Here is a 21,312-nt window from a genome sequence, read left to right on the forward strand (position 1 = left end):
GGCTCAGGAGGCGCCTCCGGCGGCCGCCGCCATCTTGGACAAAAGGGAGCGAAGGCGGCTCCGGCCGCCGCGCCGCGCGGGCCCTACGTCATCGCCCCGCGCGCGCCGCGCCGCAAGCCGGCGTCACGGGGCCGTGACGTCACGCAGCACTTCCCGCCGACCGCGCGCGACAGCGGGGCGGCCAATCAGGGCGGGCGGCGAAGCCCCGCCCCCCCGGCGCGCTGAGGGAGCGCGCACGGTGCCGGTCCGCGGATGGAGCGAGGGCGGGAAGGACGGGGGAATGTCGGGCCCCGGCAGGTGCGGGGTGTGTGTGTCCCGTAATCACGTCACACGGCACGGCTCCGCCCGGTACACACCGGCGAACTTTAATGAAAGTCCCGTACAAAGCGCGGGGCCGGGATCGCCCCACAGAGCCTCGAGGTCGCCCCTCACAGTCCCCTTGCAGCCCCGGTCTCGCCCCTCAGAGCCCCGGCATCGCCCCAGGGTCGCCCCGGTCTCGGCCCTCAGAGGTCTGCCCGGGCGCCGGCCGCCCTCGGCGCGTACTTGGGCATCAGTTCGTGGATCCTGCGGATGAAGTCGGACTTCTCGGCACAGCCCTTGCACACCTCGCCCCAATCATCCAGGATCCGCCGCAGCTCCTTGACACGCAGCTTGCGCAGGTCGGCGGTGCTTAGGTCGATCTGCTTGTCTGCGGGGAGAGCAGAGCTGCGCTCAGACACACCAGGTGGGCGAGGAAGCCAAAACCCAAGAGGGAGAGAGGTGCCGGGGGTGGAAGGAACGTCTAAGTAAGGTTTTGGACAGCGATAAGGCTCTTAATGCTAAAAACTACTGGAAGACAAAAAGGTGGGTTGCAGTTTAGATGCAGGAGTTCCACAATAGCCCTGAAAGACCCTTATTGTACGACCAGCAACACTTCTCTTCCACTGGATAAAAGAAATGTAGCAGAGTGATTTCAAGGGAAAGATAAGAAAGTGACAACAACAAAAAGCTTTTCAGGAAGCAACATGGCCTTAGTAGGAGAAATGAGAAGTATAAAGACCCGCAATCCAAGGGGGGTCTCCAGGGGATGTAAGGGCAGTGATAAGGGAAAGCAGAAGGAGGCATTTCTATGCCTGTTTTTTGTATTAGTCTTTTCAGGTAGAGGAGTCATCTAGGAACATGAGAGTTCAAGGAAGGCGATGAGAAACAGAGAGTGGAATGCTCTGAGGAGAGACTAGAGGAGGTGAGAAAGCAGCATTTATCACCCTGCTGCTGGGAACAGGAGAGCAGCTGGGACTGCAGAGCTCAGCCAAGGGCCTGAGCCCCAGGCTGTACCACACACCCTCCCAAACACGACATTCCAAACAGCAATGTGAGCGCAGCAGTGCTGCTACACCTGGGAGTTAGTTATTCCAGGGCTGATCAGAGTCCCTGCAGAAGCCAAGAAGGGTTAGCAGCCAACAATCTTACCTAAGCATCTCCATAAAACTCTCTAGGATGTTCATGGAGAGCAACCCAAGTTGTGCAACCTAACTACGCTACAGAACTCAGGACTGAGTAGTTGTAGGATGTTGCTTCACCCCCAGTCATCCACACCCCAGCAAATCATGGGCATTTCCTCTTGTGCAGGCAACTCACCGTATTTTAGTTCACAGATCTGACTGTCTTTCTTCTTTAGCTTCTCACAGATCTTTTCCACAGGGATGTGGTGACTCATGGGCTTTGATACCTCGTTAATGATTTTGGTGGCTGCATCACTTGTGGCCCCAATGTAATAGCACTAGAGGGAAGAAAAGAGTGAAGTGGGGATGCATGGAAAAAAAGCTTCTAAAAGCAGAGTTTTCCATCCCTGTCCTCATCTGGTTTTGCAGCTGGATGTTTACTGTTACAGAACCTCCCCAAGGGACTGCTAGAGCCAGGCAAAAGGAGCCTAACTGAGCCCAGGATAGTGAGCAGGTGTTTTCCATTGCATTGATTTTACAGCTGCTGAGGCTGGTGGTCTCATTTCTTAACTTTATAAAAACTGAACAGGATTAGGACTAAAGTCTTCTTCATTCAGAGAAACTCTCTGGAGTGTTCCCCCTCTGCATGTCAGATGGTATTTCTGTAGCTCTCTTCCTTGGGGCTCTTCATTCACAAATTGCCTCTGGTTTTATTTAGGGCAAATTGGTTTTCCTGTAGTTTTCATCTAAACAGCCAAAGAGTATAAATATTTTAACAGCTTATACAGCACCCCAAATACCACTTAAGGGACAGGGAAGCCCTACAGCAAACAGAAGCTCTGTAATCTCCAGCGCTTCAGTAACAGTGAGACACAGGGCCAGCCAGTCCAATCACTGTTGACAGGATGGTGTTTTTTTACCTTTTTTTTTTTTAAGGTGAAGAGGTTGAACTCCTCAAGTCCTCTCTTATAAAAAATACAGGACGAACTGTGGCCACAGAGCCAGGAGAAACAGCCCCTGCTGGGAAGCCATATCATACAAACTCAGAAGCGCCAGTTTCCCCTCATTTGCAGGAGGCAAGTATTACTGACTCCCCCTACTTACCAGGCGGTTCTCTTTGCCCTTTGCTTCTTTGCAGGATTTCAAGAGCTCCTTTTCAATACTGGAAGGTGTGAATTCAATGTCGTTGTCCTTTAGACTCTGGTAGAACCTTCCCAGGAATGTGACACACACTGGAAGGGAAGATGGACGGAGTCATCAGCCAGAGCAGTAATCTCATGGCAGCTCTTAGAGGACACTTGTAGGGAAATGGATTAGGGGGTTTGGATAACAGAACTTTCCTGAATCTGCATTAGCAGCCAATGACTTCACCCATGTTTCAAAAAGTCATTCAGAGCATAATACATGAATCAACAACACACCCTGGTACTTTCGGTGGGTTTGTGACAATCTGAGAAATGAGATCCATGAAGTGTCCAGGGGCCTCTGTGCACTGTCCTGAGTGAGCACAGGATCGTATGATGGATTCAAACCCAGGCCCATGCAAAAATGTAAATTTAAATTTGTCTTGCTGCTTTGGGAAGCAATTTATAAGAACACGGGTGTTCAAACCCAGTGCTGATAGAAAACCAACTCTGTACATAATCCTCTGAGGCTCCCTGTGTCCTGACTTCAGTAACAGGGTATCACTGATTACCAGGCTGCTCCAGCTGAAATTACTTCCAAGAGAAAGAAATGTGATCCCATGCTATGTCCACATGGCACCTTTCTCTTTTCATTTCCACAAGCTTCTGATGCCGTTTCGGATGGAAAGAGGGAAGAGTCTTAGACATAACACCACTCCCACAAGTGCAGCTGCAGTTGAGAGGACAGATCCAAGTTCCTGCCTGTGGGAAGGGCTGCACAACTTGGTCACCACTCCTTCCCTTGGCAGCAGTCGCTCTGCACGTGCTCCAAAGCGCAGCAGCCCCGTGTATGGCTGGGAAGGAGGGCAGACAGCCTGTGGGATGACTGAGGGACACCCCGAGTGTCAGATTTTGGTCGTCCTGCTGCTCACAACTCATCTGTGGACATCAGCATCACCTGGACCGAGCACTCTGCAGCCCCACCAATTCCTGCTCAGCAGCTGGGGATTCTCATACCTTCCTGGTGCAAGACAAGTGCCAGGAACCATTCTGCCTCTAGGGAACAGGTGAGTTATGCCTTTTATGGGATTTGTTTACCCCAGCAGGAAGGGACTGGCAAATATTATTGTCATTAGCAACTTGTGTTCAACTCAGAACACAATGCATGGCACAGTGATTGGCCAGGACAGGAAATGGAGTATGGCCATCACAGAACTGAGCAGAAACTTTCTATTAAAACTAGAACTAATTATAAGATGGGCCATTTTGGAAAACATTTTTTGTATGCATACAGCACCCTTATTTACCTCCCACCAAGCTGTCCCCAGTCACAGACACACTGATGTCCACTGTAAGCTGTCGTGGAAGTGAAAACCTTGGGAAGAAAAATCTTGCTGCAGGCAGTGACACTGATGGCCGTAGTAGGATAGAAACAAGTTCCAGTCTAGTGCTGGGACAGCAGCTGGAAGTTTTGATTTATTCAGTTCCCTCCTCTCATTCTGTCTTACTGTAGAGAAAGGATATTAGTATCCCAAACTCCCAACCAGCTACTAGAGCCCCACCTCAAGTTCCTCTTGCTTCACTTGGGGAACCTGTTCAGTTCGCTGCACAAGAGCAGCTTAATTTGCTGTACAGCTCAACAGGTTCCACCCCCGAGGCGTTTGTATTTCCGTGGTACACAAAGGGCCCGACTTGATTTGGATCAGCTGCTCACGGCTCCCGGCTGTGCGCACTGAGAGGACTCCGAGCACTCCGTGAACGTAAATACTGTGATGACTAACGGGGAAGTCCCGGCGAGGTCCGGATGAGTAACCTCACTCGCGTTCTCCTGCTCCCTTTGCCCTGGTCACCGTCACCCGGCCGGGACAGCCGGCGGGAAGCCCTGCCCCGCCAGTGCCGAGATGCGACAGTGCTGATCTCCCGGCCTGGAGACGGTCCGGTGTCCCGGAGTCGTCGCTCCTCTTTCCCGTTGGTACTCTACCGCTGACCCCGTGGAGAGGGACCGGCAACTTCCCGACAGAGTACAAGACCCTCGGAAGGGAGATCCCGTCCCGGGAGCGGGGCACGGCTGGAAGCCCCGCCCCACCTGCCCCACGGGCTGCCCGGCGCACCGCCCCGGCACCGGACACCCCCGAGCACCGCCCCGGCACCGGCCGTCTGCGATCGGTGCCCGGCCCGGCCCGCCCGCACTTGGCCAGACTTGGGAGACTTTTCCTGCCGCTGGAGGCAGCGCTCCCGCCGGCCCGGCCCAGCCCCGGCGGCCGGGCTGTCACTCGGGGCTGTCACAGCCCCAAGGCTGCTCCGCGTCCCGGCCCCACAGACCGGCGGACGGGCCAGACTGCGGGAGACGGCGGCGAGGAGCGGCCTCCCCCCGCCGTGCCCGCGGGCCGGGCCCGTCCGCACTCACCCTCGCAGTCCCCGTCGCGCAGCGCTCGGCCACCGGCCGGCAGCAGGAGCAGGGCCAGCGCCGCGCAAAGCCCGTGGGCCGCCCGCATCCCGCCTCGCCCGGCAGCGCCCGCCGCACCGGCACCAGCGGCACCACCGCCCCGCGCCGGCTGCCCCCGCCGCCGCCGCCCCATTGGCCCGCTCCCCGCCCGGCCGCCACGCTCTCCGCTCCCATTGGCCGCGCCGCCACCGCCACGGGAGAGTTGGCGGCCGCTGATTGGCGGGAGGCGGCGGAACGCCGGCGCGCGCCGCGGGTCCCCGCCCCCCTTCGCTGCCATCTTTGTTAAGGGAAGGGCGCTCGCGCGCGCTCCCTGACGTCGCCGCGGGCGCCATCTTGGAAAGGGGCAGATCCTCACACCTCTGGGCGGGCGGGGCCGCCCTGGGCCCGGGCTCCGCCCCCCACCCCTCTCCCGGCTGTGGCGGGGCGGTGTCCGGCAGCGCGAGGTGAGGCTGAGGGGTCGCTCCAGACCTCCGGGTATCGTGGAGTCGGTGGGGTTGTGTTTGGGTGCCCCGGAGGTCGGCGGGGCAGAGGAGCCGCCTGGGCCTGTGGGATGTGTGTCCCGTGAGGGGTGGGAGTGGCAGGGACGGGTTCAGTGCCAGCACGGGCGCCGCCCGTCACCGGTGGCTCTGGGTACAGCCTGTGAGGTACAAGGACTGGATATTTTGAGGTGGGACAGCTGAGAGGTCAAAATAGCAACTTGTGTACACTTATTTCTGGCTTCTTGGGTGGGTGTTTTTGCAGAAAGAATTTGTTTGTTTGTTTAATTCCAACTTAATATTCTAGTTGCTCGGCCTATCACGTTTTGTTCAGGGACATGGGGGGATTCTTGGGGTTCTGTGCCAGGGCCAGGAGTTGGACTTTGGTGATCCTTGTGGGGCTTTTCCAACTCAGAATATTTTATGTTTCTGTTCCAAAAGCCCTCACAGTTTGTGCTGTTAACTGCCTTCAACAATCCCCAACACTGTGAGTTCATAACTGAAATCCCCTTGAAGTTGGGAGAGGAGCACACATCTGCCCGTAGCTCCTTGTGCAGCTTTACATATAACTTTAGCATATCCTGGGATATCATTCCAGCAAAAGAAGGGAGAGGCAAAGTCACACAGCCCTGTACTGCAGCAGAGGAGCCTCCATGTAGCTCGGTGGGCTCTTTTGCACAGGCAGGCTCTTGAGGCAGCCTGGTGGGGCAGTGCCTAATCAGAATTTTCTTGCAGGTCATCAGGTGCAAGTGATAAGCCTGACGAGGTGACACAGTCAGTGTGGGTAGGAGGAGCACTTGATTCAGTAAAGGTCGCAGCAGGTGAGCAGTAATTAGGACACTAATTGCCAGAGTACATTATGTGTTTATTAGGAGAGGTGGTTTCGCACATTTCTAGAGCTTGTTATCTCTATGTGTTTATTAAGATCGGTACTAATATTATTAAGTCAGTCCGTCATGATTCCCAGAATTACTCAGTATCAGAGTATTTTATGAAGATTATTGGCTTTTCTAAGCTTACGTTGATTGCCCACTAAAGTCACTTAGCTGTGCAGAGAAGTGGTGGCTTAAAGTGGCCTTGTTTCTTATCAGGATAGTGGCCAAAGGAACTGTGACATGAAGTGCCTTCTTAATTAGTTGGAAATAGGGCTTAAACTTAGAATTAGGAGAATTTAGGAGGGTCACGATAAGGACAGAGTTTACCTACCGAAATAGTGCAGTTATGAAACATGTTCAAACAGAGCAGGAATTTTATACATTTTTATGGAACTGGAGAGGAGTGATTTTATTTGGTTTTGGATTGGGAAGTGAGCCCCTGTATTTCAATATGGGATCCTCAAATGGGTCTGAGGAAGAACTCCTATTGATTTTTTTTCCTTCTTTTTATTTATATCTTATGTTTTAGCAGCTAGAGTGGATTCCTCACATTTTACTTTGTGCTTCTTTCTGATCCATGGTGAGGTTTTGGGGGCTCTGTTCGTTCTACCCTCTAGGCTCTGTCTGGAGCATTAGGGATTCGTCCTGTCTGAGACCTGGGTGATGGACAGCTTGTGCTGGTCCTCACTGTTGTTTCTTCCTAATATCCAGTCTAACCCTGGTCTTTGTCAGTGTGAAGCCACTCCCTCATGTTCTGTCACTCCAGGGCCTTGTCCAAAGTCCCTGTCCCGCTCTCTTGGAGCCCCTTTGGGCACTGGAGGTGCTCTAAGGTCTGCCTGGAGCCTTCTCTGCTCTGGGCTAGTCAGCCAATTGAGTGGGCAGGAGAGTTAATTTGGCTTGGTGGATCTGTGGGGATTGGAGTTGTTGGGAAGTGAAGGTCAATAGAGGACGTTCCTGGCTGCTGTGGGGGCTGGAGCTGTGCTGGCTCTGCCGTCTGAGAACACAAATCTCTTACAGCAGTGGGGGGGATGAAGGGGCTCAGCCTCAGGTGTTGGGCTGCGAGGACAAAGAAGTGGGTTCTGTCAGGGGGGAGGGGAAACAGTTTGGGAAAATGTAATGCAGTACTGCTATGAATGAATGCTGAATAGAAGATGAAGTGTTATAGATCTACTACTCCAAATTTGGGTTTAATTTATGTGGGATTGACAGTAAAGCCCATCAAAATGGAAAAGTGGTGTGTGAACCTTCTTTTAAGATGCCTGAGCTCGGAGCTCTGCCTTGTGAACTGTCTGTGTCTCTGTATCCATGGCTTGTTAAGAATCATCTACAAATGGAGGCATATTTATGCATAGGCTGTAGAAGGCTGAATCTTTTATCAGCCAGGTTAGAGTCATTTCTAGAGGTTTAATTTCTCCTCTTATCAGCTTTGCAATGAAATTCATACTGAGTCGGACAGGTCGTATATTGAAACTGTGCTGAACTTTTCTTATTTAGATAAGGAGAGGTATTTGGACATGGGATTTAGATTTCAATCTGACTAGTGTCAGCTTAAATAAAGTATTGGACTTGCACTGAAAAAAATTGTTCTGTTGCCTTTAACAGAAACTAGAGTATTTTTTTAACTCTTGTTTAAAGCTGAGGGCTTCACACATCTTTAGTTGCGCCAAAATACAGTTTTTATTTCTTGTGCTCGGTTAATAAATAGTTTTTATCTGAATAAAAAATATTTACTTAACTAAGATTTAATAAGCTGGCTTAGGAACAGTCTCAAAGGGTCTGACTGACGATAGGGTAGAGGGTCTGGAACATAAGTCCTAGGAGGAGTGGCTGAGAGTACCAGGATGTTTAGGCTGGAGGTCTTAACAGAGTCTTACAGCTACCTGAAAGCCAGGTAGCCACGTGTGGGTTGGCCTCTTCTCCCAGGGAACAAGCTACAGGAGAAGAGCAAATGGCCTCAAGTTGTGCCAGGGGAGGTTCAGGTTGGATATTAGGAAAAAATTCTTTACTGAAAGGATGGTTAAGCACTGGAACAGGTTTGCCCAGGGAAATGGTGGAGTCACCATCCCTGGAAATGTTAAAAAACCAAGTGGACATAGCACTTCAAAATATGGTTTAGAGGGCATAGTGGTATTTAGTTGAAGGTTGGACTTGGTGATCTTGGAGGTCTTTTCCAACCTGAATGATTCCATGATTCTGTTCTATGACTGACACAGTCTTCTTCAGGCATCAGGTGAACATTTTAGCTAAGTCACACTTTGATATTTTAGAGGCACTGAACTACCAAGTTACATTTTCTCTTCTCAGTATTTTTATGTGGTGTGTGCAAAGGTTGCCTTGGCAGTCCATGTACATCCTGGAGATGAAGAGTCAGACTTGCTGCTAAATGTCTGTTAAGACAGGTTTCAGAAGTTTTCTTGTTGGTTTGTCAAGACATGAAATGAGTTATTTTGCCTCCTGTACAATGACTGGGTTTATTAGTGGTAATGGAAGAAAATTTGAGATTAGGAGCATGTAGAAGTCACCATCTGAATTCCCAAATCCTGTGTTCCTACACAACTACTATTCTTTCACATGTATTCTGTTAAAACGATTGGTATTTAAGTACTATTGCAATAAAAGAGCAGCAATCTTTTAGGCAGTGAGATAGTGGTGGTTTAACCTCAGCTGATAACTAAGTGGCACACAGCCACTCCACAGAGGTCCTAGAGGAGAGCTAATCCCATTCCCTTTGTCTCTGAAAGTATTGCCCCAAAAATGTGCCTGGGGCTGTTGCAGGTGCCATGTCCATCTACCTGACCAGACCAGGAGGGGGATGTGCCTGCTGCTTGCTTCAAGAAGTTATTAAATAACACACTGTCAGCTAAAAGAGTAACATGGAAGCTGTTCCCTCACACACGAAGTCCTTTTGGTTGCCCCCCCATTTTTCTCATCCACACAAAGGTGGGAAGTGAGGGCTGTTCCTTGTCTCTTGTGAAGGTTTGGAGAGCCTGAGGACAGCCCTGCCTCGAGGACAGCAATGACCATACAGCTGTACTGTTTTAATATCAGGTATTAATCTTTAATTCCACATCACAGCAGTCGAGTGAATGGGTAAGGGAAAGGAACCCAAAACAAACGGCAGATATTTATATCTAAAATTCACACCACTTATTTGTTGGTTCTGGAAACATGCTATCACAATATATACAATGAAGTACCTTCAGGACACTTGTACAAATTAATTTTTTCCTTTTGAATTTGATTTCCATTATAGATAAGATAGCTGTTTTCATTTTATTTTAAACATGAATACACAAAAGAGAAGTGGTTAGAGGTTTTTGCCTTTTTTTTTTTTTTAAATAAGCACAGAATGCCAGAGGTTAAAAACACATTTACAGGGCAGAATACCAGTCAGACATCACAATCTATACATTTTTTGCTCAATTTCCTGTACAAATACACAGCATTCAAATGAGGGTATTTACAAAGAAGCATGATCAGAGGAAATTTTAAATATCACATAATTTGTTTCCCAAAGGCTCTTGCTCTCTCCAGCCTCCCCAGTTTTGGCTGATACTCCCACAGAAGGGATATGCAATATCCCTTACCTAAAAAAGGGTAAGTAAGCTAAAAACCAAACAGAGGAAAAGACAAAAAAGGATCTGAGTCTTGCATACAGCAATAAAACCAACCCAACTATTGGAAAAAAAAAAAGTAGGATTCAGAGAACTTGTGTTAATTGCTTTTCTTCTACCACTGTAGCTCCTTCTCAATTTTGTTTCAGATGGGGCAGCAGGTACACTGACGATGGAGAGATTTATAGCAGAATTCCACCAATTTTTCTCAAGAATGCACATGCTATTTCGTTATGCAAAGAAAACCCAATGAAGGCAAGTACACTGAAGTTTGAATTAGAGTTAGGTATAGAATGTCAAGGTCCTGTTCAAAACATCCTGTTGCTGTGGTTTATACAAGGAATCTTCAAATCCTGTTGGGCAAGTGCAACAACTGCTGTTGCTTCCACCTACTCCAGGACTGAGCTTGACGTTGGAGTTGTACTATGCTAAAAGACACCTCACACCCTACAGAGAAATAGTAGTTCCAGGCAATATTAGTTCCAAGATTCACAAAATCTTAATAACAGTCTTTCTATCTTCTGCCCCCTTTAAGGCAAACACTGAAAAGGGAGACAGAATACTTGGTAGATATCAGAACAATAACAGAAATTTAACTCCAGAGAGGCTTTAATTTGGTAAATTCAGCAATTTATTCCACCCTTCTTTATGTGGACCTGCCATAAATTAGGTATTTGTATACATCACCTGATTGATCTTCAAACCATTCCAAATACATAGGAATGCCAGACTCCCCAGCTGGACTCACCACTGTTGTGCCAGGTCTCTAATCAGAGCAGGATGATGCATTTTCAGAGACTGATTAGAGCTCTGGTGGGCAGGTTTTCCAGCTGCCTGGGACTCAGTCCCATGGTAATTGCATTCTTAGTTCTGCAAAGTTTTATTTGCAAGACCTGCTGGTTTTTCACATTAAGAAAGCTCGGTAAGTCACTACATTTACTACTTTAGTCTTGCTGCCAGGAAAAAAAAGGAAACCAGGGCAAGGGAGATGGAATTAAAACTTAGTTCTTCTAAGAACTTCACTGGAAGAGTCTCAGTGGGATTGGAGGATAGCATATGTGAAAACATTTCACCCTTTTCTAAGGAATTACCTTGACTTACCTTTACTGAAAACATCAGTTGTTTTCATACATTTGTTCTATACCAGAGATCCACCTTTGGTTTGTTAACATTTATGACTGTCCTAGCATTGGAAAACTCTCCTTCCTGCTAAAGATGAAACATCCACTATGGGCCAGATTTTATTATCATTGTTTAAATTGTGAAGGATATAATGATTACAAGCAGCCTGTGTTAGTAACAAAATAGAGGAAGCAAGAGAGACTTTGTTCCAGCCAAATAGGCCATTTAAGAAACAAATCCTTAACTGAGTAGTTTTGCATGGGCTAGAGCTTGAGAAAGAAAACAAATCCTCTTGAAGTCCCCTTCATACAACTGCTGAGTCCAGACTTTTTACAGGCAGACCATCTTTAGCCAGTTCAGAAGCCATGTACTCTGCCCAGTCACTGCATTTAGAGGTAGTGCTAAAGGTGACCTGTAAAATATTTAAAATAATCCTTTTTTGCTTCTTTATGCTGTTTTTTAGCAGGAGAAACTGAGCAGTTTAGCAAGAATTCAAGATGCCAGTTCACTGCTGTTCTTGTTTCTGGCACTAATTTATATGGTGGAGGTCCTATTTGAATGTGCTTCAGATTTTTCAGTGGTAGGAAAAGAGGGAGGGCTGTTTCCATCCTATGGAGTGTGCTTTGCAGTCTGCAGGTAAAGGGTTGTAAGGAAGGCTAAAATGTGTGTGGATGTGGTAAGGGAAAGGAAGGTGGCTTGTTCATCTAAAAACATTAAATACTTGATACTATCTTGATTGAAAGTTTCTTGAAAAGTATGAAAACAGGAATAAAAGGTTTCTTAGAGCCAAGATCTTTTCTTTGTAAAGAACTGGATTTTTTTTTTTCCTGAACTGTGCAAGTACTGATTAAAAGGCATGTTTTGTTTCATAGACTTGTACTGTCTTCAGCTCTGCACAGTTCTGGTTTGTGTGGTGTGGCTTGGTGTTCCCCCAGTGTTCTTCAGCCCTTTCTGGAGCTTATCAATAAAAAAAAACATGTGATGGGGAAAGGCTGTATTGCTGCCTGAGGAGAAAAGGAAAAAGAAACGAACCTTACAGAAGAGAGAAACAGCAGCTCTTACTATACATTCTAAAGAAGCAAAAGAGGAAACAAACACTTGCTCTTTACAGGTTGCCTTTAAGGTCCCTGACTCTGGGGTGTACACTTGCTACCGGGCATTGCTCGAGCCCTGGTGTTTTCTGTCTGCTCTGAGAGACGGGAGATTCTTTCTGCACACCAGCTGCAGTGAGTTGTTGGGAGGGACTGAGGATATTGAGTTAACAGGGAATGAATCTCAGCTCCTGGGTGATGGAAGTTGGTGAGAATTATGATGTTCAGCCCTGAGGCAAGGATTGTTGGATATGATGCATTTAAGCCACCTTTTCTTTACTGGCTGGGTCATCAACCAGCCTGTGGCATGAGAAACTCAATTTGGTTGGTTTTGTTTTAATCTGGAATAGAAATGCTGGTGTCAACAGCCTGCCCAAAGCTGGGCATGGGAAAGGCCTACAATGAGGTGATAGCTCCAGTAGCTACCAACCTCCTCTCATTCTGTAGCACAGATGAATAACACGATTCCCATGAGAAAGCAGGTTGGCTTAGCCAGTGAAAGCAAAATTTAAGAAATGAAACAGTACATAAAAAACAAAGGAGGCAGAGTTTGTTGGAAATGATATCTTGGAGATCAGTGCATCAGCACTGGTTAGATTGCCTCAGCACCTATGAACCAATGCAGGGAGATCACTGCACAGATATGTACAATCCTGCTCTCAAAAGAGCCAATTTCTTCTTAGAATTGCCATCTTTCCACTGCCTGCAGCTCATGCACCTTCCAGCCTGACAGTTCATAGAATCCCTGATTTCAGCAATGAGCTTTCAATTCTGTACAGCAAAGAAATATGTCCCTAGTGCAACTGCTTCTACTCATGTGCGTCTCAGAACTGGGAGGAAAGCAGGTCCAAAATCAACTTGCCACATTCCCCCCCTTTTCCCCCTCCACTTAAAATTGTATTTTTCAGCTTCTGCAAGTCTCTATGGCTCGTATGCCGTATGATGTGGTTAAGAAACTGCAGAAGGAATAAACTGTCCACTGCACAGAAAGTTAAAAAACATAACGGAAAGGTGTAAAAAGAAATTAAAAAGGAAAGCAGCAACCTGCCATGCTGGCCCAATTGCTTTTGTGGGCTTCAGACATAACCTTGCGGCAGTAGAAAATCGGTTTGCTGTTCTCCGAGTCCTGCTCTCTCTCTCTGTCATATCCAGACCTGGAATGCCAATGCCAGCTGTGTACCAGGAGCTGTCCCTACTGCTCACTGATGCCGTGCTCCCATGCCACCCTGGCCTGCTCTTCCTTTCCACCACTCACTGGTTGGGACACTTTACGATGCAACGGGCGGTGTTTGTCATCATCTTCAATTATCATCCCCTCCTCGTTCTCCATGTTTGGCAGCCGGGAGTGGTAAGGTTTGGGGGGTAAAGCAGGAGGGTCCATGGTGTCCTGAGGAATGACTCCAGATGGAGCAGAGTGGCTTCGGCATGGCTGGGATTTGAGCGACTCCAGGACATCAGGCTCAGAGAGACTGTACCTGACAGGGAGGTAGGGTGTCTCTAGATCTTCATCAGTGTTCCAAGCCTGGCTGGGCACAGAATCCATGGTGTCTGTGCGAGGAGGTGGTTCAGAAGAATGTCCAAAATTGCTCTCGCTCAAGGAAGAGACACCACTGCTGGCACTGCCGGATAAAGTGGAGTTACTGCCATCTAGACCAGACTGCGGACTGGTGGGCGATGCAGGGATAGGATGAAGAGGAGACTGTTTGGAGAGAAACAAAACGAGGTTAAAATTGACAAAGGAGGCAATGCTGCATCTTGTGTGTTGATCCCCATTTCAGCTTTTGACAGCGTTGTTAACAACGGTGCTGTTCCATTTGTGTTCAAAATGTCAAGGATTATTGGTTTACATGTATGGAAGTACCACTTGTGGGCAGACAAGTGCACTCAACAACACCAGAGCTGTTAGAGAAACAGTAGCTGGGGTGATGATCAGGGTGCTGAAATCACAGCATATGGTACAAAACAGGAAAAGGGAAGGACCTACAACCCATAAGTTATTTCTACAGCGTTCAGCTGTGGAATAGGTTAAGAGCTTTCAGTGGGTTTTCTCATGTGGAAGTTACTACTAGCATGTTAAAAATAGCGTTTCTGTATTCAGAAGCTGCTTGATGGGAGCAGAGAAGGAGGGATTCCTTTCAGGAGCCCATTGTTGTCCTACATCCCTCTCTGCTCTCCTGCCATTACCTTGCGCAACGTTCGTGCGGGCAGTGCCGGAGGAGCATCACTGAGCTGGTGGTGGAAGGCATCAAAGTGCAGTGAGTAGTGTCCTGGAATGAGACAAGGGTCAGAAATGCAGACTTGTGCTGCTTCATTGCAGCCCCAGAGCTGGGTTTAGATCTGTAATGCCAGATAACAGCTCCAAATGCTCCAGCCTAGGCTGCCTGTGTGATGAATACTGCGGAGTGCATCTGTCACACACAGGCTGCTAAGGAGAAATTAAGTGCAGAGAGAGATTTTTCACTGCTCCAGTATCAAGGATCTCATGGCAAGGCAACAGGCTCTTGAACAATGAACATTGGAAGTTTCATTTAATGGCTTTGTAAGCTTAAATTACTGCTGAAGTTGGTCATTGGTAAGAAGCCAGGTCAAGCTTCAGCACTCTCACACTAAATTCTAGTCCCAGAGTACACACAAGTCGACACTGCTTAAGGACTGCATGAGTTTGAAGATTTGGGGAAAAAAAAAATTGAAGACCTAGCAGACCAGGAAAGACTATGGGGTTTTTGTTTATGGTTGTTTTTACAGGATGGGGGGAAAGGTAAAGTCAGCTTTTAGGTGGTCTGGATTTGTGTGTGTATGTGACTGCAGGCATTTGCAGCAGGCCTGCTGGGCATGTCCTTACCATGGGGCAGGCTTCGGGGAGGCACTGGTGGGGCCAGGATGCTCCCAGCGTGGGCAGACAGGAATGGCAGGGCCTCTCGGCTTCCGCTGTCCAGGCTCCAGCTACTGGGTGCTGCTGGCACAGCTGAAGGATTGAAACAGATGTAACTCGGGTAACAGGACAGGGAGTCTGTGGGGCCAGCACCAGCTTTCCAGCGGGCTCTTCAGCAGCAGAGAGACAGATTCCCGGGACTCAGTGAATGGCAGGATTGAAAGCACAGAAAAGAACCGACTAGGCTACAGTGTGTTTAGAGATGCTTTGTTAAGGAAGTGTTAGGTGATCACAGGGTTAGTCTGCCCAGCTCCCCTCCATCCCTGGGCTCATTTCTAGCAAAGCTGAAGAGGAGTAGGACTCTGGCAGGTTTTTTTGCAAATCAGTGTGGAGGTAAAAATGAAATCCCACCAATGGAATGGTGGCTGGATCTCAGGTGTGAGCTGTCCTGCATGGTGGGGAGTGGTGACAACGGAACATGGCAAAACCCTCTGGAAACTGGACGGCCTGCGGCTGCACTACAGGCTCAGTGAGGACTGAATAAAGGACATGACAGAAATTATACCTCAGTCTGTTGCAAAAGAAATTACTTCAGAGCTCCAATTTACTAAGCTACAGAGTTGATCAAGAACTTTGATCTCATTTAAAGGCAACAGTTTGGCCTCCTTGTATTACAAAGTCTCCTGAAGAGATCAAGTCTTTGTGAATCAGGAAGTATAGAGAGAGCAATACTTGCTGCATTTAACAGAGAGTGAATATGATCTTTGTGGACTTGGTTTTTCATAGAAATAAAAGCTGCTTCTTGACATGAACATGAACCTTTTTAAAGATCTTGAGAATTCTGTCACCCTTGAACATTATTAAAATGCACCTTTCTTTCCAAACATGACTTGATTATTCTGAGAAGAGATATACAATAATTGGATTTACTTAAAAACAAATAAGCAACTGCAATTTCTTCAGAAAAGAAAGGAAAAAAAAAAGTAATTAATTGAGCCTGTCAAAGAAAACCGAGATAAAAATAGCTTTTTCCATCTTCAGTTTGTAAAATGGAAGCCTGGAGAAATAAACATGGAGTTTGACATCTGAAGAGGATTTCTCCTTAATTAAAATGCCTGCAGCCATTTTTGGTGCATTTCTTTCTAAAATGACTTTGAAAAGTTTCTCTATTTTTTTTTTTGTCTCCATAGTTCATGAGTTGGCTTGAGCACAGGCTCCCCAAGGCCTAAAATTCCCTATAGTAAAAAAGATCACAAAGTAACAGCTTCGTAAGACAGAACAAACCCCATAAAATATAAAAGTAAATGTTTTTTTTAGAGACTCTCAGCCTGAGAATCTGAGAAAGGCATGTGAAGATGACACTAAGAATCTTGACAGAGAACAGGTTCAAACCAAATATAATGTGGCTCCAGATTAATTTTCCCTGTACACAGGCCAGACTGCTCTAATTTGCACTACTGCAATTGATGTCAAAGGGCTAAAACAGAGGGACAAGATGCACAGCAGTGCCAGCCTTGCTTATGTCTCCTGCCATATCCCAGCATCAAGTGAAAAGGACAGAAAACCTGATTTGCTTGGCCTGTAAAACTATTGTGCTTGTTTGTTTTTAACACCGAGATGTAGAATGAGAATGTGAAGAAGAACACATGGTACCCCAGTGAAAAATCCATTTATGCTTTCTCAGTATTCCCTCATTCACAGCCTTTTGAGTATTTAGGAGTGCTGGAAGAAGGTCAGATGATTTTGAAGAGTGGCTGCTGCCTGTTAAAACCAGTGTTTTAGACAAAATGCTTCAGGGAAGAACCTAAGCAGGGAGCTCCCAGTGCTCTGACTTAGCCCATGTCTCTCTCTGTGACTATTCAGTGGCTCGGTGGCCAAGTTTAATTAGCGGGGAAGCAGCATTTGTACCATTCTGCTCCAGGCAACTGATGTCACCACTGTCACTGGGAATTACCGAGCGGAACTTCTGACACAGCGAGGAGGGGGTGGGGGAGGTCAGGGCCCTGAGTGCTAACAAAATCCAAGGCAGATGGCATCCTGACTTCAAAGAATGGTGAGGGTTCCGGGCCTGCCAAGAGTACCTGTAACTGCATTTTTGCCACCAGCCAGGCACAAGAGCTGGATTCCTGCCTCACTATCCCAACCGAACATCACCTGTGTCTTTTGTGGGTTCTCTGGGATTGTGTCTTTGATCTCTTGGCACTGAATACCACACTCCTGCATAATATCACCCACAAATACAAATTAAAATATTTTTCCTAGATGGACAACAAATATTTATCTACCTTCCTTTTCCAGATCTTCCTCCTATCCAGTACAAAGATCTCACCATCTCTGTCATATGTTTGGTTCAAACTAACATGGCTAAGCTGGAGCTCTTAATCCCTCACCCCCTAGTCTTAACTCTCTTGTCATCACTCATTATTATCATCAAGTCATCATTCTGCCATTTATTCAGAACTGGATGTTGGCGTTTGGTTTCAATCTGGACCGCTCATGCTGAAGTAGGGGATTCTGATTTATTAGAAATTCTAAAATAAAATTTGGATTTTTTTTTTTAAAGGTACAGTTTAGTTCTCGCACAGTTTCTGAAACAAAAAGATAGATAAACATCTGAGTGTATGATGTAGGTCAGACTAGAGAGTTGCAGTGGTCTTTCCTGGCCTTAAAAATCTTTTAAGATACCTTTTTTCCCCAGCCATACATGACTGTTGCTTGCTTAGGCAGCCTCCTTGTCTCAGATTTTTGATTCAGGAATTTTGCACTCTTCCGCTTTTTTAGAATGCTGCCTTTCAGATAATTTTTGAGCCCATCGCTTTGTCCATGGCACCTCTTTCACAAGATGCTCTTTTTCTCTTACACCAAATAAGTTCTTTCTCCTCTTTCAGGCTTTTTTTTTTTCCCCCTGCAGGGACTGAGCCTGTTTTTTTCCAAAGCAGTGAGTTAAAAAAGCATATATGCCTAATGATAAACAAATACAAAACTACCTCAGAGAGGGATTACAAGGAATGTTTGTATTTTGATCAATAAATGTGTATTAAAACCCAGTATATCTCATTAATAAAAAATATGGTCCAAGTCTTGGGCTCTTCTTAGATAACTTCTCATTTGCTGCTTTGCAAGTTTGCTTGACAAAGGCTGCAGGAACTGTTTCAATAGCAAAATGCTAAACTTAGAAAGCTTTCTGAAATAGAGTGGTTTGTGCAAGCCCACCCTTCTGTGAAGGCTCTACAATGACGGTATGTTGGCAGAAGGCCCAGTTAATTAAATTGTTAATTAGAAAAGTGTGAGAGAAATGCACTCGCCCAGGAAATGTAGAAGCCCATTCATTACTTGCTGTAGCATGACCAGAGGAATAATATTTTAGCAAGCATGCATGCTGAACAGGAAAAGGAGTACCTTTCTCAGCCACAGACAGGTTGGGATCACTGCAAGGTTTACATGGTCCAATCATTTGCTGGATCAAGGCGCGCTGGAAATTTGGAGGCTAAGGCAGAAGAAAGTCAGCAAAGAAGAGTTAAAAAAAAAAGTTACAGACCAGCTGGGGCAACATGGGGACTTTCTGTTCTTTTTTATAAGCAAAGAAGTTTCTAAACTAAAGATTCCCTGGGAACCTTAGGCTGTGCCTACATTGGCAGGTACTGCAGTGCAATGTGAGTGGATCTCTAGGGTGTAACAGTGCTGAGGGCCCACAATTCCTGCTTTCTGGAGGAGTTATTTCAGACTAGCTCTAGCCTGGCCTTGTGCCCATTATCAGCTGGAATGTATCGTTTGCCCTCTGAAGCTTATCTGTGGTTTTGTTGAATCGTTGACTTTGCATGCTTTGAGACAGCTCTCCCATGCAAACTGAAGTGTGGTAAGTGGGCATGATCAGGAGATTTCCTTCAAAAGTGCAGGCCAGGGCAAGATTTAAATGCTTACATGTAGGCACACTTTTCAATTTGTCCAGAGAAACTAGGGCACAGAATTTTTGGAGACCCTGTATATTATTTCAGCCTCTCACCATTTTTGATACCTCTGGAAATCACCATGAAGTTATTTAGAATCAACTTGGAGGCTAGACTGCAGGGTGGATGGCCATGAGTCTAAACAAACTAAGAAAATGGTGTGACTACTTGCAATGGACCAGGGCTCACAGGATAGAGTTGGGAAGTGAGTCCATTTTCACAGGACATATCTATCTGCCTTTTTAATAGTCACTACAATTTGTATCACTCAGCTGCCACAGTGGGTGCCTCCAGGGGTGGATTAATAGGAGAAGTTCTGTGTCACCTCTGAAAACACAATCCTAAGTTGCTGTGCTTTCCAAAAATAAAAAAGAAAGCTTTAAGGTGGTCAAAGCCAGCAAAAATACAGCCACAGTTTCAGGTGGCTGAACTGACACAGAAGAAATTAGAGCTGCTACCTGTCCATTTTCCATGATAGCTGCGGGATACATGGCGCTGCTCGGTCGGTCCCGGTGGGCTGGCAGCAACATCATCATCTCCCGAGAGTGGCGGTACTTATCTGGTAGAGAGGGAGAGCCTGTAAACAAGTGAGAAAAATCACGTACACGGGACAAACAACAGCCATGTCTCTGCATGCCCAGGGATCTCAGTCCTCCTGTGCACTTGGCTCGGACACATGAGCTCACAGGACCCAAGGAAACATGGTGCCGAGCCCACTAAGCAGCTGACTGTTGGGGGGATGCATAGCACGAGGATGGAGTCAGAACTGGCTTGTTGTATACAATTAAGGATGTACCACGTAGGGTGTGTAACATGTATGTGTCCCTAGTTGTATGTTGCAAAGTGCTTCCTTTTAAACAAAAAAAAGTGGCCGTGTGGAATCAGTTGTGGCAGTGCCTAATGCTCCATTGCCCCATAAAGTATTGCAGAGTTACAAAAATGCCATAAAATTGTGCATTTTAGGACTGAATGTGGGATAAAGGCATAAAAGCTTGAGATACACCATTCAGTTAAAACAGAAATCTATGGGAAAATACTTCATTCCTTGGTTCTGGATAGAGATAAGTGTTGCCATTTAATTGGTGCTATCTTGGTCAGCTTCCTCTGTTAAACCAGCCCCAATAAGAGACAGCATTTTCTATAAATGTGAGAGGCACTTTGCTTACAATGCTTCTGTAATGATGATTATTACTGTGTTGCTATACTGAGCCCTTTGATGACACCAGACGTTTAGCAATGCTTAGAGTTTTATAGTAGGAATAATAAGCTTGATTTATCTATTAGTTATCTGTATAGTTGTCATTTGAGATACTGGGGTATTTCATGTAACAGCTTCCTGGCAGGTGGAATTACTTGGGACTCATGTCCTTCAGGATGAGTGCCACATAACAATACGCCTTCTGATATGCAACAGCTGACAATGGATTTGCCAGAAGAATGATCCCCATTAGCGACTTCCTAAAGTCTGACACTACTGATACACACAACCCTTGGGATGCACAATATTAGGCAGGAATTGATGTTGTGAAGCTGCTGAAGTGAGCTGTAATTTGCACTGATTGTTTGATTGCGTCACAAACACGCACTGAACAGATGGCAGCACACAGCGCATTACAGAGCCATGCCGGCTTTTGGGGAATACATGCCCCCTTTGGCAAACTTCCACAACCACACACATTACCTGGACAGCACTCCAACATATGAGCAAAGGCATTGGTGCTGGCTGATGCAGCTTTTACCCCAGCAAAAGCAAACATGCAGTTTTGGGGACTAATATTCAGCACACAGTGGAAGGAACAATGTGTCCAGCAGAATGCAGGATAAAGTCCTACAATTGCAACAATTCCATTAAGGGGGGCAGATGCCAGATTAATCTACACCCCCACTCTGACATGAACAGTGGCAGAGTATCTGCATTCTAGTCCCGAACTCATTTTCTCCCCAGACATAGAACAGAAACATAATTAGACGACATTATTTGCTCTTATGTACAACATCAGCTTGGCGAACACAGTGTTAACGCTTTGTGCTGAGTCTTATCCTCACAGGTCACAGATAGTCCCGTTCTGCAGGACAAATGGAAAGATGCTGAACTTTTAGGTGTGCCCAGAACTACAGCACAGCACAACCTACACTGTAAACTTTTCCCTTTTTATTTATCTTGTCATCCTTGTTCTTTTATGTCAAAGATGCAAACCACCTCTACGTGCTGTCAGTTTACATGGGATTACAGCTTCAAAAGACCTTGCACTGCAGGACCTGAAAAATCCCACATATGCTGGCAGAGTGTAGTTTAAAAAACAGCTCTGCTGTTTGGCGCCCTA

At 46.7% G+C, this 21,312-nt stretch overlaps 2 protein-coding genes and 1 long non-coding RNA gene across 5 annotated transcripts in view; 1 reads left to right on the forward strand and 2 right to left on the reverse strand.

Annotated features, from left to right (window-relative positions):
* Positions 1-344: 344 nt before the first annotated feature.
* On the reverse strand, positions 345-5,114 carry MANF (mesencephalic astrocyte derived neurotrophic factor). Its single transcript, XM_042018689.1, has 4 exons — positions 4,953-5,114; positions 2,526-2,653; positions 1,618-1,759; positions 345-688 (listed from the first exon to the last, which is right to left on the reverse strand). The coding sequence occupies exons 1-4, from the start codon at positions 5,038-5,040 to the stop codon at positions 504-506; spliced, it is 543 nt and encodes a 180-aa protein (XP_041874623.1). The 5' UTR covers positions 5,041-5,114; the 3' UTR covers positions 345-503.
* LOC121659952 overlaps positions 2,653-21,312 on the forward strand; it is a 38,954-nt gene continuing 20,294 nt past the window's right edge. Inside the window, exons 1-2 of one of the 3 annotated variants that reach the window (XR_006014513.1) lie at positions 5,152-5,434; positions 6,203-6,288. This is a non-coding gene — a long non-coding RNA (uncharacterized LOC121659952). The other 2 variants (XR_006014514.1, XR_006014512.1) reach the window with 2 other exon arrangements.
* The window catches only part of DOCK3 (dedicator of cytokinesis 3), a 188,185-nt gene continuing 176,246 nt past the window's right edge, over positions 9,374-21,312 (reverse strand). The window contains 5 exon segments of the mRNA XM_042018678.1: positions 9,374-13,868; positions 14,354-14,436; positions 15,012-15,134; positions 18,441-18,528; positions 19,447-19,565. Coding sequence (XP_041874612.1) covers positions 13,362-13,868; positions 14,354-14,436; positions 15,012-15,134; positions 18,441-18,528; positions 19,447-19,565 — 920 coding nt within the window. The 3' untranslated portion in view covers positions 9,374-13,361.

This window comes from Corvus kubaryi, unplaced genomic scaffold (genome assembly GCF_017639235.1).
Source record: "Corvus kubaryi isolate FWS band 111438036 unplaced genomic scaffold, C.kubaryi_AGA036_p1.0 124, whole genome shotgun sequence".
Lineage (NCBI taxonomy): Eukaryota > Metazoa > Chordata > Aves > Passeriformes > Corvidae > Corvus > Corvus kubaryi.

Excerpts from the sequence above, each read along its gene's own strand:
- MANF (XM_042018689.1), bottom strand. The coding sequence starts at position 5,040 with ATGCGGGCGGCCCACGGGCTTTGCGCGGCGCTGGCCCTGCTCCTGCTG. Across the intron at positions 1,760-2,525 it reads AGGGCAAAGAGAACCGCCTG|TGCTATTACATTGGGGCCAC; the intron begins GTAAGTAGGGGG and ends TCTTCCCTCTAG. Across the intron at positions 689-1,617 it reads GATCTGTGAACTAAAATACG|ACAAGCAGATCGACCTAAGC; the intron begins GTGAGTTGCCTG and ends CTCTCCCCGCAG.